The sequence below is a fragment of the Cyanistes caeruleus genome, chromosome 14, assembly GCF_971803275.1.
Source record: "Cyanistes caeruleus chromosome 14, bCyaCae1.hap1.1, whole genome shotgun sequence".
NCBI classification, from domain to species: domain Eukaryota; kingdom Metazoa; phylum Chordata; class Aves; order Passeriformes; family Paridae; genus Cyanistes; species Cyanistes caeruleus.
Window position 1 is genome coordinate 17,029,483 of NC_141714.1, and position 19,250 is coordinate 17,048,732.

Consider the following 19,250-nt stretch of genomic DNA (forward strand, 5'->3'; position numbering starts at 1 on the left):
CATTTTTGTAAGTCCTAAATGGCAAAGGAAACACATCAGAGGTGAACTTGGTTTTCCCCTTTTTCTTTAAAACTAAACTAAGCTAAGGTAAAATGCATTTGAAATTGTAATAAAGACAGAAATGTTTTGCAGAGGGGATGGAAAACTGCTGTGTCCCAATTCAATATTACATTATAATTTGATTTTTAATTATTTCCCTTGAATTCTGAGAGCTGTGTAATGAGGTATGGTCTTGGAAAATGCATGATCTAACATCTCTCTTTTCTGACACTACCAATTCAACCCTTTTTTATTTCTCTGTTTTCTGAACTAGATGTTAAATTGTGGGTGTAATCCAATATTCTGCTAAATTTAATACACTAATTTAATGAAGAAATCTTATCTCTCCTAGTCATTTATGAATTTGCAGTAACAATATCAAAGACAACCAGGAAATTTAGTCAACCAGCTGTCATTATTTCCCAGTTGGGCTTGGAAATGAAAAAAACAGGTGCTATACATTCTAAAAAAATATTCTATTAAGCTGAGAAAATGTTTTTCTAAATAATCTTTAGCTAAAGTAGTGTTAAATATTTCAGCATTTTCAAGCTGTGTGATATACATTTATACCAACAAATGCATTATTATTTACCAAAATCAGATGAATAGAAAAATAAAGATTTTTCTAAGGAAGTGTCAGAAAGGAGTTTCAATCTACATCGAAATCCATATTTAAAGGCTGTGAGGAATGATGTTTTGAAACAAAATGGGTTTCCTATAAGAGGGAAAGCTAACAGAATTCTGGAGTGGGAGGAATATATCCATATTGTACATTTCTGTGAAAGACAGAGAAATTAATTTGTCTCCATTATTTACATTCAGGTCCTAAAGGCCACGTAATGTACAGATTCCATGAGCTTTTAATTTGGAAATGTCTCTGGAATGAGGGTGCTCATTAAATTCTCTTCAGATTCATTACTATTGAGTCAAGTAACTTAATGGACAAAGTAAGAAGAGATGAGAAATAAGACCTAAAGATGTAATATCCAGCATTTCACACCAAGAGGTGTTTTAGCAATCAATATCACAGGAAAATAGGATTTTTTTTAAGGATTCTGCTTGTGGGGCTCAGGAGGCTGCACTGATCATGTCGGTGCTGCATCCACTCCAAGCTGATGGAACAAACCAGTAGCACCACACACAACTGTAGTAAAGCACAGCCTATGTGCAGGTTTATGAATGAAAACTTCCAGCTGCCAAAGAGAAAAAGCTGGAAGAAAGCGTGGTGAGACCAGGATTGCGGGACTTTTATCATTTACAATATTTCTGTGCTGCCTTTTGAGTACAAAAATCAACATAATCGGCATTTATAATGCATTTCTAACTCTGTGCTCATCACTCTCTCTGTCCCTGGCAGGCTGTCCACCACCAGCAGCTCCCTTGGGATGAGCACCAATGGCTCTGACGAGTATTTCCAGTCCACGAACCACGCGGAGCAAACCTTCCGCAAGATGGAGAATTACCTGCAGCAGAAGCAGCTCTGTGATGTGCTCCTGATCGCTGGAGACCAAAAGATTCCAGCCCACAGGTACACCTCCCAGCACCCTGTAAGCCTGAAATTGCCAAAAAAAGCTGCCTCAGTTTATGAATATCCTGGTTAGTTATGAATGAGGAGTTACTATAATTAGGACTCCGGCTAATGTGGAATAGAATCACGTGATCAACATTTTAGAGCTATTATTTTAAACACAATGAAATTCAAATGGAAACCACTGGCACTGTCCACCCTCTCTTCTCACTGCTGTCAAACCACAGCAAGATCAGGGAAGAAAATCTGCCCAGATAAGCACTCTGGGAGAAAATTAGATTACTAATTACTCTTTTAACTTCACTGCTCACTGCTACAAGACTTGAGTCCTATGCTAATCATTTCCATTGTGCACACAATTTATAACAGAATAATGCTGGATTTTCTGCCTGGTACTGGGAAGATGAGGCAATAATTTGCTGTCCTGCTAACACTGCTCCCCTCCAGGCTGGTTCTCAGTGCAGTTTCTGATTATTTTGCTGCGATGTTCACCAGCGACGTGCGGGAAGCGAAGCAGGAGGAGATCAAGATGGAGGGAGTGGATCCCGAGGCGCTGAAGGCTCTGGTGCGCTACGCCTACACAGGTAACCCTGCCCCAGAGCTGCCTCCTGCCTTCTCACACCAAAATAGAAATAGAAACTTTCTTCCTCTAGAAATACTGCTTGTATTTCTGTTCATTAATATGTGAGTTTTCGTACTCTGGGTTGGAAGGGAGTCTAAAATAAACACCCATCTCCAGCCGCAACACCTTCCACAAGATCAGGTTCCTCAGAGCCCTGTTTTGGGAAAGGTTTTTTTCCCTAATCACGGTTTTATTTTTTTATTTTTTTTTTTACTATCCAGATCAGTTCTACAGCTGTTAAAATTCCAATAAAAATGTCCCAGTCTCTGTGTTCAAAATTCACCAAATCCTGTAAGTTAAAATATTTGTTTAAAGAATCCCTCAGTGTGAAAGGAAAATGAATTTGTGAACCACAGGACATCTCAGGGAAAAGCCAAAGAGCGGCAAACTTTCAAATAATGAAAACACAAGGGAAATTACTTAAAGCTTTCTTTCTTTTTTTTTCCTAAATAAAACCTGCCCAGGTATCCTCGAGTTAAAAGAAGACACCATAGAGAGTTTGCTGGCTGCTGCATGCCTTCTGCAGCTCTCCCAGGTCATTGAGGTGTGCTGCAACTTCCTCATGAAGCAGCTCCACCCTTCCAACTGCCTGGGGATCCGCTCGTTCGGGGACGCCCAGGGCTGCTCCGAGCTCCTGAAGGTGGCCCACACCTACACCATGGTAAGGTGAAGAGCTGACAGCTCTGCAGCCACAGAAATAGTCCTTTTACCTGCAGAAAGAGTCGCTTCTGGTGCTCCCTGTTTCACAGTTCTGCCTTGTAGAAAGGCGTCCTCAGTGAACTTAGATTTGCACACGAGCGGTACCTGCTCCTGCCAAAAAATGTAACAGGGCCTTAGCACAGCTCATTTCCAGAGACAAACAGCAATGGGCCATCCTTCTGCCTTTGGTTCCACACAAAGAAAACTCTAAAGCTGATTTTAAGGTGAGACACGCATAAAGAGAGTCAAAATAAAAAATGTTTTGGACAGACTTGGGATGCTAAAAAGAAGCAGGTCCCTGACTGGAAGATAATCCTGCTCTGGCTCAAAGCAAGAAATGAATATTCAGAGCATGGCAAACAGAGAAGTGAGACAACTTGCTATGAAAACAAATTGAGAGATAAATATTCAGGGCAACAAGATGTGCTATCACAGCTTAAACCACACAAAAAGAACGGCAACTGCTACAGATAAATAGATCTAAAAAGAATTAGACCCATGGCAGCTTTATGCTTGAAATATTAGTGGAGGATGTCAGAACTGGTTTAGAGGCTTCAAAATGCTGAGAAGACTCCAGCAAGGGGTTGTGCATGTCCAGCTGCTGAAAGGGGTGAGAGGCATGTGCAGATGGAGGGCACTGCTTGTGCTCCTCCCTGTCACAGCCATGGTTTGTTTAGCAGCAATTACATCCCCTTTACACCTCAAAGTGAGAAACGGGGCATTTAAGATAGAGGTTTGCTCAGCCTGTGTAAAATAGTGTTGTCCTTGCTGCTCCAAACCTTTTTATACTCATCCAAACTTGGGAAATCCCCCTCTACTGTTGCCTTTTTCCTCCCACCTGTGTGAGAACATGGGCGGCAGCTTCAGGCATTTAAAATTGTGGTTCAGATTTCCGCAAAACTGAAATAAAATCACATGGTTGGATTTAGGATGACAGTGAGAAATGTTGAGACAGTAAACAACAAAGAGATTATGACAATAATTTTTGTTTATAGATCTTTTTTTAACCATTTGAATCCTCCAGTCTTTCCCAGGAGTTAAACTTTTATTATTTTTTGAAACCATGTGTCACAGATTTGAGAGCTGTGTCTTTAAGAATGTCCTAAAATGAAGGATCATGATGACTCTATGACACTCAGCAGCACTGGGCATAAGTTTTATACTATTTTCCTTGAAAACAACTTTTAACACCTCTAGAACCACTTCCAGTTCATGCATGGAACAGACTGAAAACACACCACATTTGCTCCTGACAGCTTAGAAAGAGAAGAGGAAACCTGCACCTCTGAAATAAAAGTCTGTTTCAAACCCTTGCAGTGATATCACAAAAAACCTTTGGAGAGCAGGAGATCATAAAAACGCATAAACACATACAAATTGTGGGGGGGGATAAGTGAAACACTTAGGTTTGTTTTGTGTTGGTGAAAATGTGTAACTTAGGGGAAAGAGCAGAACACTGTCCCTTAAATACAGAGCCCATTACATTTTCAGTAAACACCAGATCCCCTCAGTACAACCAGACACAAAGGGGACCTTCCCCTTCAATATTTTGGCCACTGAGGCAGAATATTAACAATTTCCTGCCTGGTATCTTTTCATGCAGATAGAGCTTGTTCTGACAAACAACTTGTGCTATATTTGTAACTAGAAGTGGACTGGCCTTCCTGTCCCTGTTCTCTGAATGTCACAAGTATTAAAGCAGGATATGCATAACAGACCAAAGTTGACATCTCCTTTAATCAGCGATGCTTCTGGGTTTGCATCCTGGCTACATTTGAAAAGAGTTACACAGAAAGTGAAGAAACTGCTGAAAAAAACCAATAAAATATCAGTTACTATAATTTCTTTAACCTTTGCCCTATTTCAACCTGGTTCCTAAAGAAGATATATTAATTCTAGGTACAGAAATAGAAACTCTATTTCAAATGCAGTCATGAATTCTTACATACATGTCTTTGCAAGCAGCATGACCCCCTCTCTGTCTTCACCAGATTTATTCTTTCCTTTGGAATTTGATAGGGAAAGAGAAAATATATATATTGATATTATATATATATTGATATTGCTGTAACTCAATTGTACAATTTTTTTTTTTTATGAAAAAATAATTCTGTGAAAGACTCTAGATACATGTGGTCACTTCTGGAGTTGGGGAGTTTTATCACAGCAGCAGCAGCTAAAAGGCTGAGATCCTTTCATTGGGATTTCTCCAGTTTTGTATTGCCCAAATAATGCTGTTAGAAAAGCAAGCTGAATTTCCTTTGCTGTATTTTCTTGCCCTAAGAGCAGAGTCACAGAGCCAGCAGCTGGCACAAGGCAAAAGGATTGGAAGGTTTTGGTGCAATTGGCTCAAAACCTTTGAATCTGCAACAGAAGGGGCACATTTTATTTTAATGCCCACTTGGCATTTCTAAAATGCACATTATACCTTCAAACAGTATTTCCATCAAGCCCCAGTGCTAAGATCACACCGATTTACAGAATGCCAGTGGCAAATCCCTAAGCCAGCACAGGCTGACAAGAAGCCTGACAAAGACATCTGCAGCATGGTGCTGTCAGGATGAGCATTATTCCTCAGTTCTGCAAGAGCAGCAGAAAAGCAACCAAAATCTCCCTCAAATGGTAAAAGGACATTCAGGGGTCTTTAGAATACCCACAGCATTTCCCTGTACTGTGGAACTGGAGAGAAATATTCACAAAGCCTACGTTATCTAAGAAAAAGCTGTTTCTACTTGTGAAAATCACCAGTGCATTGAAATCTTCTTTTATTTTTAGGAGCACTTCATAGAAGTAATAAAAAACCAGGAATTTCTTTTGCTCCCAGCTAATGAAATTGCCAAGCTCTTGTCTAGTGACGACATCAACGTGCCAGATGAAGAGGCAATTTTCCAGGCCCTGATGCTGTGGGTGAGGCACGACCTGCAAAACCGCCAGCGGGACCTGGGGATGCTCCTCTCCTACATCAGACTGCCCCTGCTGCCACCCCAGGTGGGAACAGGAAGGGTAACAGGGAACTCTGCCAGCTGAAACGCTTGTCTGGAGCATCCTGCAGGCAGAGAGGAGAGTTTTGTGGAAAGGTTCTGGTTTGGACTGGAGATTATTGATATTTTTTCACCCTTTTTTGTTTTTTTAGATGCTATACTATATCTTCATTGTTTTTAAACACAGTTGAAAAGAAATCCCTCAGTGCCTGTGGAATTATCCAGTTTAGAATTACCTCTAAAAAATGTCAGTCTATTCCAAAAGCCAAGTGTTCCTTTGTTGGGTTGTAACAGTTCTCCTCCAGCACAGCAATTTAGATACCACGCAAAGATATTTCTTTAGATTTACCAAACTGCAGGACAGATAAGCCACAATGCTCCTTCCTTTATTGCCATAAAAAGCAGACAAATATAAAATGGCATAAATTTTTCGCTGACAATTCTGAGCACTGACATTACTTGTCCCTTAATTCTGAAAGAGACAATTCATCCATCAAGTTCCAAGAGCTGGACATCCTGTTTCACAGAAAGGTGACATTGCTGGGTCTGTGTCATAGAGGAACCTTTCTGTCTCATCAGAAAAGGATAGAGAATATCAAGACTGTCAGTCAGGACACTTTCTGAATCTACATGACTGATGCTGTAAATATTCTACCTTGAATAACATATAAAAGTACTATGCACACTTAATTTTAAATACATTTAATATTTTTCTAATGTTAACAGAGATGTTCAGTGCTCTGTGGTAGATTTATTTACTCACCTAAGGAGTTTGGTATAGAGGGGGCACTACTACAAATTACTGATTTAAACCATTTTAAAAGTTAAAAGAAAGAGATAGGAAAAATAAATCAAAGCCCTCACACTCACAGACTTTTCTCCCCTAACTTTATATAGTTTTGCTTGCATTAAAGCAGAGTTCCCAGCAAAACACAAGTGAGTGGCGAGCTTAAAACGAGTGTTTGTAGCTACAAATACTTTAATTATTCAAGTACATGTAATTTTAATTATTTAGATATATATCAAGATGCTTTTTTCCCCCCCATTTCTTAGCTACTGGCTGATCTGGAGAACAGCCCAATGTTTGCAGATGACCTTGAGTGTCAGAAACTTCTCATGGAGGCCATGAAGTATCACCTGCTGCCAGAGAGACGCTCCATGATGCAGAGCCCTCGAACCAAGCCCAGAAAATCCACAGTGGGAGCCCTTTATGCTGTGGGAGGCATGGATGCCACTAAAGGTAAGCCCATGAGTTAATTTGATTGGATTAATTAATTGCATCACAGACACCCAGACCTTTATTTAAATATTTCCCCTAGGAAAAGATCAGTTTGGGGCTAAAAAAGAAGAAAAAGCAAATCACAGAATGGAATCAGATGTGTCAGAAGTTCTTTCCTCTTGTAAAAAATGCAATTATATTTAGGTGTAGACTAAACTTTGATTCATATGGTTATTTCTAAAATCAAGCTTATTATGAATCATTGTGAAAAATAGTTGAATTTACAAATCAGAAGATGAAGTGAATATTTAAAATGCTTCAAGGTTTGTTTAATATTGAACCTTGTGGTCTATATTCTGGCAAAATAAGAAAGCTAAGATTTCAAAGAAGCAGAAAAATAAAACCAAAAAGCATCACTGAACTACAGAGAACTCTTCCCTAATGCTTATAAATCCTTATTATTACATTTCTGCTGGAAAGATTTGTATTTTTCACGAACGCAGCTTTTTTCCAGGACTTCATACGCGGGGTTTTTTTCAGGTTTGTAGTCAAAAGTTAATTATTATAAACATATTCCAGTTTCTATTATTTGATTTTCACAGCTGCAATCAGGTTACAGCTTTAAACATTGCACTATTCTATTTAGGAGGCAGAATATTAAATCATTTTCTCCAGGAACCTCAACTTCAAACCCACAGCTTGGAGCCAGAGAACTCTAATTAGTTTAAAGTCTAGCGACTTGCTGCACAGAATTACTTTTAGCTGTGTGAGTTCACTTTTAATAGAATCACAAAGAAGATAATCCATTTCATGGTTTACAAAAAGCTGCTGACGGCTGATTTTTCCCCGTATGAGAGACCTTGCAGAGCTCCCTCCCTATCTCTGTGCAATCAAATCAGGAGCAGAATACACATCCATCGCCAGCACAACATGGAAACACTCATTCCTAGGACAATTTAGCAAATTGGAGTTAATCTGGTGCAATTAGGTGGATTCATTAGCGATACTGAGTATTTATGAATTGTACCAGGTAATCTTTAAACTATCTTCCCCTAAAATAAGTACACAATTTTGCAATCATGTTTTTCCTAGTAAAGGTTATGCAAAGAAAGGGCTATTTCTGTCAACATCTGCACTTCCTGTTGGTGCCTCTCACTTCTTACCTTGGAGCCGAGCCAATTGTTTGAACTTTTCTTGCCTTTTGATGGGTGAGAGGAAGAGCACTTCCGCTCCTCCCTGCCATCCTCCCCAGCTCTGACTCAGATTTGGAGCCTGGGCTGGATTGGGAGATAAAGAAACAGCAGAAAGAGGCCAGGATGCACTGGAGGAGCAGCTCTGAGAAGGGAGTGACTCCCACCCCTGGCAATAACACGGTGCCTGTGATAAAGGCAGACACCAGGCTTGGCGTCTCAGGCAACGCCAGGTTTGCCTTTGTGCTTATCTCAGGTGGAGTATGAAGACAAATCTCAAATTCCAATGATCAAAAGAAGATCAAAGAGCTACTTTTGGGGCGGAATTTTGAAAAATGGGAACGCGCCTAAACCACGTTAAGTTTTGAGACTTTCAAATCTTCCAGCCTCTGTAAGAATTACAGCCCACAGGGTATGTCTGAACACACTTAAACCTGACTGCATTTTCCCTGCTTTCCAGTCAGTGTGAGAGATTTCCTTTGAAGTGGAAAACTTTGGGGCACTCACGTATTAGCATAGAATAAATGAGAAAGAATCAAAGCAAAGAGCAGCAAACAGAATAACAAGATGGAAAGAGCAGGCAAAGAAACCCAGCTGCTCTGAATAAAGGGGAGAAAGTAGAATTTCTGTCTTTTATTGAAGATGGAGCTGGTAGTCTCTTTCCCAACCTATGCATGAGGAAAACACATAGATAAGAGAAAAGATAGCAAGAGATAAACTCCTATTTCACTGAATTTCTGGAGTACATCAGGTGATCTCCAACAGACCTCTAAACCAAATCCTATCTTTCTTTTCTGCTTTATTGCACGGCTGTTTTCCTGTTGTAAAAATAAATTCTTAGCCACAAGCTCCCTGTTGTTATCTTCAAAACACCACTTGTCTGCTCTCAAATCCCAGTCAAGGAACAAGAAATCAGCTCTGTTTTCCTCATCTGGCTGCTTTTGACTGGGCTGAATTGGAGCTCCAGGGTGCACTGGCAATTCTGCCTTGGCTCTTCCTGAGCTGTGCCCTCATTGTGCTGTGCAGCTCTCAGAGGAGCAATTTTGGCTCCTGAGCGATGATGGGAGCCAGTGCACGGGGAAGTGTCAGTGCTGAATGGCAGAGGGCTTCTGCCTTATGAAGAACTCCAGCAGAAATGTTACTGGAGGTCCAGAGACCTGAAAAAAATGGGAAATGTGGCTGATGTGTTCCAGCAGCCCAGCAGCTGCACAGGTGAACCCCGGGGAGGATACCTGCGGGAACCAGATGTGCACTCACACACAGCCCTGTCTTCTGCCTGACTCCATCCCAAAAGGGAAAATATCCACAGGATACCCAAAGATGCTTGTCCAGCTCCTCAGACAGATACACAGGGTCTGGTTTTAGTATCACTAATGCTTTAGGCACAAACGTGGTTGAAGAGTAGATTGTTGTGAGGCACTGTATTCATAAGAAGTATAAAGAAACCCTGAAACAAACCCACAGCCCCCCCTATTCTCATGGTATTACAGTAAAAGATTTAACTTACATCCAAAATTTGCAGTGCTAAAAAAATTGTTGCAATTTAATTCCTCATTTCTTGCCACCAGTATATTCTCCTAGACTCGCCAATCACGTGTGCAATTAATGCAGCTTTCTCACTAGGCTCGCGTGAGAGCTGAAGTTCACAGCTAAATCTCACACACAGAATTTCAATATTCTATCATTTAATCGTGTTTTGAGCTGGCTGCTGACTGCTCCCTCCATGGCTGTCTCTGTTTCCCCCAGGCACCACCACAATTGAGAAATACGACCTGAGGACCAACAGCTGGATCCAGATCGGGACCATGAACGGCCGGCGGCTGCAGTTTGGGGTTGCGGTGATCGACAACAAGCTCTACATCGTGGGGGGCAGGGATGGGCTCAAAACCTCCAACATTGTGGAGTGCTTCAACCCTGTCACCAAGGCTTGGACCGTGATGCCCCCCATGTCAACACACAGGCACGGCCTGGGTAAGAGGGGCTCTGCCTCTGCAAACGCCTCAGCACGCACAGACGGGGTTTGGCTGACTCAAAAACTGCTGAGAAAACTTCTAACAGAGCTTAGTAACACCCAGCAATACTTGCACAGGATATTTTTCAAGGAGAGGTTTGCCTATTGCCATAATTTTATGATTTTATTAGTATTCACCTAGCACTGGCCTTCCAGAGTTAATTTTGTTTGTTAGGAAATTCCAAAATATAAGCTATAGTGAAAATAATCAACTCTTCACCTGATTTAATGGTCAAAGCATACATTTACAATACAATAATTCAATTTTTTTACTAAATTATGAATTAAGCCCAGATGTATCAATAACCTCTGTAATTCAGATCAGGGCATTACCTGCACTGAAGAAAAGTGTGTGGAAATTAGTACAACTTCACCAGTTCTAATGTTGTTATTGCAAGAAGTTTACCAGAGCCCTGCCATGGCTCAGTATATATGGTTTTTTTTACTGCAAAATAATCCTTAATATTATTCACACTGAAGGAATAATATGAATATGAAATCTAGAATTAATTTACAGAACTATTCAAAATAAGGCTAAGTTTACAGATGAGTAGACTGTAACAGAGGGAATATGATGATTTCTGAACAATTTACATATCCCAGACCTTATGAAAAAGCTGGCTTTGCTTAAGTTACAGAAACAGGTATTTCTTGAAATCATCACTAAGTTCAAATGGCACGGAATATTTTTACTTTTATGGAAAATAAAGGAAGATTGATCCAGAATTATTTGGCAAACCATTGTGGCCTATGTCACCTTCTCCACTACTTGGTAGAGAAAGGGTAGTGTAGGGTTCTTACCAGAGCACAAAATATATGAAACCAAATACTAGTAGGTGGCAAAGGGGAAGAAGACCAAACAGATGAAATAATTTTCATTGAAATCTATAAAATTCCTGATTGCAGGGGCATAATTCTTCCCAACAAATAGGTCACAACCATAAATTTGGGTGCCTAAAGTTTGGCTTCAATCTGTGCCTGGTTTGCAAAGCTGCCTCACACTTACAGCCCCTATTACCTGCAGGGAGATTCTGTGCAGAGTTGGTGCTTTTGAAGAAATCAGGCCATGTATATTTAGGCCTGAAAGACAGATTTAGAAAACTTTTAAGCAGCTGGATTGAAACATTTTGCCTCACCTAACAAAGGGAGCAAAGAGCAGCAACAACTCCCAGAGTGAAGGCAGCAAAGCCCTTCTCTGGAGAAGCACAATGGCCCAGGATTTGTCCACTCAGAGCTTTGCAGTGACAGCCAAGCTGGCTCTCCTGTGCCTCAAGGACAGCAGAAAGGAGACAGCTCTTATCCAAAAGGCATTAAAATGTTGTGGTGCTTCAGCTGGAAAGGACAGCCAGCGACCCACCCACCCAGGCTTCGTGCTGGCAGCTCTACAGAGCTTCAGCTGGGCCAGAATTTGGAGAGGCTTTTGGTCTGGGCATATTTTTTGTTGTCTGACTCAAGTTTTGCCTTTTTATAGGAGAATAACATCATTTCCCAGTTAGGGGCTCAAATTCGTTTCAGAGCAAGGTCACCAGAAGTGAAAGAGATAAAAGTCCAAGAAGAGAACATCAGAACTAAAGCAGCTTTCCTCTAATCTTTTGGCAAAAGATAATGGTTATTTAGAAGAACACTGCATGTGAAGTGCTTGTTTATCTTTATTTATTCTTCCAAATGAAAAGGCAGCTTTCAGGCCGTTTAATACCAGCTGAAATTGCTTATCTGCATGCAGGGAATTAACGTACGAAATGAATACGCCGGCGGTCACTGAAACCAGGAGATAATTTCTCCCTAATTCTGTCTCTCAAGGAGTGGCAATGCTGGAAGGACCAATGTATGCAGTTGGTGGCCACGATGGGTGGAGTTACCTGAACACAGTGGAGCGCTGGGACCCGCAGGCTCGGCAGTGGAATTACGTGGCCAGCATGTCCACGCCAAGGAGCACCGTCGGGGTCGCAGCACTCAACAGCAAGTATGGCACCAGGAAAACCTCTCCCTGGGTTTTTATTTGCTCCCTTCCCTGGAAATGCAGCTTCTGAAATTATATTTTCAGGCTTATGGTTATTAATGACCTCAAGGAAAAAAAAAGAGGAAATATAATGCATGGAAATAAGAAAAGAAAGTCTTTCCTTTGCTGTGTGGTAAATTGATTTCAAACTTGCAGTCAGGTTTTAAATGCATTTCAGTCCTTTTAAATTATAGCATTGTGAAAATATTATTTCATGTACATCAAAATTTTACCTAGAATATGGAGATATAAAATCAACTACTTAAAAAAATATTCCAAGTTCATGTTTACATTTTAAAGTTATTGTGTCTAAATAGACTTAACAGGTATGGAAAAAAAGCCTTTCCTTTGCATAGAAATTCACAGCCAATTTTTAAAATGTTGAAGTTGTATGTTGTGTTTAAGGGAAAGAAGACAAGTTTAATAAGTAGGTATAGAATAAACAGCCTCTTATAAATCTTATCCTATCCAGATTTGCTCTGCCCTCCATCTCTTGCTTAAATACAAGAAATCAAGTATGAATGTATTCAACCATTCTGCTAAGATGCTAAAGCCACTCAAACCCTTTTACATGGGAGCAGACAACAGTGTGGATCTTACAAAAGCCTTGTAAAAGGCCTCAGGTTGTGGAGAATACGGTTTGAGCCAACATTTCTTGTTTAAATCTGTGGGAAACTCTTAGCAGTTTGTAGGGAACACTCAGTTACAGGCAGGCAACTGCATTTACCTGGAACCTTTGCCACTGGCTTCCCTGATCACCTTGTAAATTCCCAGGGAAGAGAAGGATAAAAAGCAGAAGCGAAGATGTCAGCAAAGGGATATTTGTAAATGCAAGTTGGGGTTTGCATTCATACAAGGCAGAATTCAAATCGTAGCTCACAAGTCCACGAGAGGCAGCAGTGCCTCTCCAGGTCCCTGCTGTAGCTCAGAGGAAATGTTCTCAGCAGAAACTCCACCAGGAACTCCTGCTGGTGCCTTCCACAGCAGCAACATGCAGGAAACCGCTTTGTCAAAGAGGAAATCAGCCCGATCCCGACTCTGTTCTCAATCACTGCTGACACAAACTGTCTCCAGCAGGGCTTAAATCACGTCTGTTAGTCTGCTGATGTAATTTCTGGCATACCAGGAGATCAAATGTCCATCACTCAGTGCTACTGCTGCCGTCCAGCCAAGAGAATGCTTCTCCTTTTCCTGTTTCCCTAAATCACACCATATTTTTTCCTGTTCAACCCCACCAGAAAAGTCTTTACATATCTAGGGACCAACACTTTCAGACCAATAAATGCTCCATTGAAAACATCAATCAATAATGCTATATTTGGTCTTTCCCTTAGAGAATGGGAAGCACCACCGTGTTTGTAGACATGTTATGGAAAACAAAGGATCTCAACCAATCACTTTGTATACACAGAGATTTCCTTGCCCTGTGAAAGCTGTGTAAACAAGAAGACTGTATCAATGGCATGATGTGAAAAGAAAATAAAGCAAAGCCTCAAGTTTTATATGGCTCAGAACTGCACAACCAAACTCAATTTTATCAAGTGAACAAACCTTAGGAGAGAGAGAGAGAGCTGGGGATATTTTATTATTCTAATGGTGGTTAAGAATCTTCTAGTTAAAATATGCACCAGAGAAGTCTGAAAGCTTTGTAAATCTATGGAAATAAAACAGGCACTTCAAAAGGAAAATTCAGCTCATCTGGTTTACGTGGTTTACTCTGGGCACATCCATGTGTTCCCTAGGTCTGTAACAAGCTACGCTAAATAAATTAAATTCCATGGCAGAAAATAATAACAAGAGTCTGAAAGGGAGCAGAAAAACCAGCACACCCAACACCTGATGTTTTTAACATGGATTATCACAATTTATTCCTACAAGTTGCCCTGACATGAGCTGTTTAAATCTCCAGCTGTTTGCTAAGTGCCTTTGGGCTGAACAGACAAGATGACACAAGGTGTCCAGCAGATTTTCTTAAATACAGACTCAGAGGAAAATATATTTAATATATGTTTTATATATGTTTTTGATATCTATTCAAGTTATTAAAGTAAACAGCATGGGAAAGACTTTCAATGTGACGTCAATTATTCTGTAACTCTGTCCCAGGGAATGCTACCATATATTTCAAACATATGCAGCAGCATCTTTCTATTCAACTCTTTCAATTGCCCACATTTAGAGAACCTGACATGAATTTTTAAGCTTAATTTTTGTATGTGTCTGCTTGAACATTTCCACTGTAAGTGAAGAACATAACTTCATACAACACACAAAGCCTTTGGGCAGAGGAAGTCCCTGAGCACAACAAATAACGGGTGTAATGACAACTTTAAAGAGGTCTGAATGAAGTCAGCCAGATAAAATTCTTATCAGTGGGAGAATAAAGTCTGAAATTGTTTGCCTGCTTGTGGGTTGTTCTCCCAGGCTGTACGCAGTCGGTGGGCGAGACGGGAGCTCCTGCCTGAAATCCATGGAGTGCTTTGATCCTCACACAAACAAGTGGAGCCTGTGTGCCTCCATGTCCAAGAGGAGAGGTGGCGTCGGCGTGGCCACCTACAACGGGTTCCTGTACGCCGTGGGAGGCCACGATGCTCCCGCTTCCAACCACTGCTCCCGCCTCTCCGACTGCGTGGAGAGGTAACAAATTATTTTCCTTTTTTTTTCCTCTTTTCTGTTTACATTCCAGGAAGGGATTATAGAATTAATTCTCTTCACAACTGGAATATCGTGTTTGTAAAACATACTCTGCCTTTTTAAAAAAATTATACTTGGAGCAGGAATAACTTGCTTCCAATATTTTTGTGATAATAAGAGAATTAAACCCCAGCAATAAATTCCTCCCTTCTGCCTGAGCTACAGAAGCAACTGAAGTACTGAGACAAATTCAACACGTGACCTTTCTATTTCTCAAGTGCCAGAATTCAGATTTAGGCTGCTTATGCCACGGACTGTAGGAATTAAATACTTTTTCAGTTGTTCTTCCAAGAATTTGACTGACACTGATGAAAGTTGTAAAAATATAAGAAACATCACAAAGTCTTGTCATTTGGGGAAAAGAAAGGAAAACTCCTCAGTTTTTCAGTTTTCAGGTGTCAAACCCTGCTGTGAACAACAATGGCCAAATTCAGTTCTCAGTTAGATGGGGTAAAGCAGGAACTACCTGGAATTCACTGCAATTTATATTGGAATAGCTCTGAAGTAAAATCAATATTAATGTAAGATTTTATGCATTTCATATGAGAAACTTAGAGCTACTTCACAATTTATTTAACTTCTTTTATAGTAAACTTCTCTGAAAACATTATTTCTGACAATAAACAGAAAACCAAAAGCTTTATGGAAGGAGAAAATAAGAATATATTGAAGTTAACTCTGCTGAGTCAACTGGTGGCCATGCTATCATTCCCTCAGGTCCCATTTAGTATTTAGAATGTATTGATGGATTAAAGTAATTGAAATGATGAGACTGTAATCAAAAAGTTAAAACAGGAATATTTTCCATGTGCTTGAAGGCCCCTCTAGTGGCCAAACCAAAAACCAAATCACATCTCAGTTCTGCTCGTTCCTGGTGTAAAGTGAACAGAAACACAGGAGAAAACAGGTGGATATCAGCAATTTTATCTGAATCGTGTCTCCACCATGCATTTTTATGGATTTTGATCACCACATTTCCTAGGTATGACCCCAAAACAGACGCCTGGACCACAGTGGCGCCTCTGAGCGTGCCCCGGGACGCGGTGGGGATCTGTCCCCTGGGGGACAGGCTGTATGCAGTGGGGGGCTACGATGGGCACTCCTACCTGGACACCGTCGAGTCCTACGATGCTCAGAACAACGAGTGGACAGAGGTAACGGGAACACAAATGGTGCCTCAGGGGCTCTTCCTGCAGCCAGGAACGATTCTGTCCAAATAGCTGTGAAATTGTCGCTGCTTTGGCGAAAAACGACATGAAAAACGTGGGGATGCAGCAATACTGGAGGTGGGCTTGAATAAAACGTCAGCTTCCTCTCCTGTAAAATAACCACCTGCAACTTTTCAGTGGTGGAGGAAATGCGTGGGGCCAAGAAAAGCAGATTGCACAGATCACTCTGGGTTTGAAGTGCCTAAATTCGCTGTTGTGTTTGTCAGCAACACCTTCTTCTGGAGGCACCTTCAAACTTTCCTATCTATGGCCCTCCCCACTGAGACCAAGAGGAAACACCTGGAGCACCAAGACCCTCGTGCAGCCACACACTCCAGGCTTTTGGAGCACTGGATGTGAAGGCCTGTGGAACATGCCAAGGGAACAACACCAGGCTACACCCCTGTAACTCAGGGGCTGCTGGATTTTGCCAAAAAACCCAAACTGTGTTTTCATACCTTAGTTAAACCCAATTTTTTTTAGCGTGACATCAGTTTGAATAAACAACCTGCTTTCCTATTAATCTGACAGTAATTTCTTCTTGTCCTATCCATAGGATGCTACTAAAAATATTTCCTCCTTTTTTCCTTTTCTGTTTTCCTTTTCCTTTCTAGGAAGTTCCTGTCAACATTGGGAGGGCTGGAGCATGTGTTGTTGTTGTGAAGTTGCCCTGAGGACTGTAAATTATCGTGAAACTGAACTGAGTGGAGTCTCAGAGGACAAGAAACATTTCCAGGAGCAGCACAGACTGCACACCCCTCAGCAGCCCTGAACAGACAATATTTATCCCTGAGCCATCACACTAATACAGCACAGAAGTGTCTTCCTGCATCACAAAAACCAGAGAACTTTGCAGAAGTGAATTTCTTTATTATGCCTAATAAGCAAAATCCAATAAAATGGTTTAAATGTTTGAATGGTTTAGGTTTGTTACAAAAGTGTATCTGTTATTTATAAAATGCAGCAGTGAGAGATGTGTATAAGATTTCAAAAACTTCTTTTTCCTTTCTATGTTGTCAGGAATGCTAAAGTTTATAAAAAATGCTTTTATATTTTAAGTAAATGAAAATGACTATGAAACACCTCTAACAGGGAACTGCACAGAAAGAAATATTTGCTGTCAAATATTACTGTCAACAGAATATTCCCTGTAGAGGCATCTTAATTTCTGTATTCAGAAATTAAACTCCTAAATTAACTTCAAAATCAAATCAGAGAAGCCAATAATTTATTTATTTACCATCCAGCACTGCTAGAACTGTGACAGAATATCCATTTTGAGCAGTGCATTGGATTGAATCATTCAAGTTAAGTCGTGGTAGGGTTAAGGTACCTTTATGCTATTGTGTGCCAGCAAAAAGAAATTTCTTTTGTCAAAACATAATGCAAACATAATTTGCAATCACTTTCAGTACATAGATGTGTGATATTTTAATGCTGCTCTGTGTTTCAGGTTATTCATGGATTTCTCTTTGCCCACTAACCATCTGTCAGTATGTGTTAAACTAATCTGACTATTCATGGGATAATAACTGTGCATTAAATTTTAAAACAATCACATAATTACATTCCTTGAATATAACTTACAGAATGAAATTTTTATATCATATTGATATGACAATCTTTGACCTCAGCTGAAGATTACCAGCTTTCTCTCATGTACAGTAGAAATATGGTAAGGAATAAACCACACCCACTGTGTAACATTAGATGCCATTTATGTAATCATGTTTATGTTTTATCTGGAATTAGTGGAATGATAAGAATCAAGAACAAACAGGAAAAGGAACACCTGAAAACAGCACATAGCATTCCACATGCATGATATTTTCCTCTTGTGTGCCAATTTCTACTGTTTTGCTTTAATTTCATTTTTTATAATTTCAAATGCTGAAAGTGTATTCTAGAAAAAAGAATGTATGTAAGATATTCTATGCTGTAAAGCACAATATTTGGTCAGTATCCACCTCAGTGTTTGTTTTGTTGTTTTGTCAGTATCAGAAAATTCAGGACAGAGACAAAAATCTCTCAATGTGTAGGCCAACTTTCCTGATAAATACTGTGGTTTCAGATTTCAGCAATATGCTATTTTAAAACAAATTTATAGTATTAAACCTATTGAATGCCTCTAAAGAAAAAAATCTCATAAGCATATTTATAAAAAAAGAACATTTTTAACTTTAAAAATCAATTATGTTTATATATAGCATGCTACATTCAAATAAACTTTACTTTCTCTGCTAAGAAAATTTGGACTATATTTTAACAACCTTGTGGTTTTTATTTTACATCCTTTCAAATCTAGCAGATGCAGAAGCATCAATCTCATTTTTTTTAAATCTAAAATAAGAAAAGATGCACAAAACCCTCCCTGCCAAGCAAATGGGGAATGAAGCCTAAACCAGCTTGTGGGTTCCATAAGTCACCTCCAGAAGAGGGAAATGTTTTAATTTCCCAGCAGATCAAGAATCTGAAGTGAACACAAGGGGCCAAGCACAGAGAATCTGCCCAGGGATGCCCTGGGGAGCGGGAGGTGGGTGCTGCTCTCCCTGTCCCATAGGAAAGCTGTCTGACCACCCACCCAGAGCATCTGGCAGCAAACACTAACTCCTAAACATTATATAAATTATATTATATATAATAATATAATTATATATAATATAGATTAATATATAATATTTTATCACCATATTTATCTATATTATATATACATGCATATAAATATACAAATTATATATAATTATATAATATATATTTATATAACTTTTTATACATTCCTATTTATTTTATATATTTATTTTATATTTATTATCAGTGATAAATTATATTATATATATTCTATATATAATTATATATAATTATATAATATATATTTATATAACTTTTATTATACATTCCTGTTTATTTATTTTATATATTTATTTTATATTTATTATCAGTGATAAATTAGATATATATAATTATATATAATTATGTTATATCTATTTATATAACTTTTATTACACATTCCTATTTATTTATTTTATATATTTATTTTATATTATCAGTGATAAATTATAT

The 19,250-nt window shown here is 39.4% G+C and overlaps 1 protein-coding gene across 2 annotated transcripts in view; it reads left to right on the forward strand.

Moving 5' to 3' along the window:
• KLHL4 (kelch like family member 4) overlaps positions 1-18,439 on the forward strand; it is a 72,118-nt gene extending 53,679 nt beyond the window's left edge. For both annotated transcript variants that reach the window (XM_086850248.1, XM_023925914.2), the window contains exons 2-11: positions 1,397-1,567; positions 2,015-2,151; positions 2,654-2,850; positions 5,664-5,876; positions 6,923-7,109; positions 10,025-10,249; positions 12,090-12,252; positions 14,713-14,925; positions 15,965-16,136; positions 16,805-18,439. In XM_086850248.1, the coding sequence (XP_086706374.1) occupies positions 1,425-1,567; positions 2,015-2,151; positions 2,654-2,850; positions 5,664-5,876; positions 6,923-7,109; positions 10,025-10,249; positions 12,090-12,252; positions 14,713-14,925; positions 15,965-16,136; positions 16,805-16,864 (1,710 nt within the window). In that variant the 5' untranslated portion in view covers positions 1,397-1,424 and the 3' untranslated portion in view covers positions 16,865-18,439. The remainder of the gene's footprint in view (positions 1-1,396; positions 1,568-2,014; positions 2,152-2,653; positions 2,851-5,663; positions 5,877-6,922; positions 7,110-10,024; positions 10,250-12,089; positions 12,253-14,712; positions 14,926-15,964; positions 16,137-16,804) is intronic.
• The last annotated feature ends 811 nt before the right edge of the window (positions 18,440-19,250 follow it).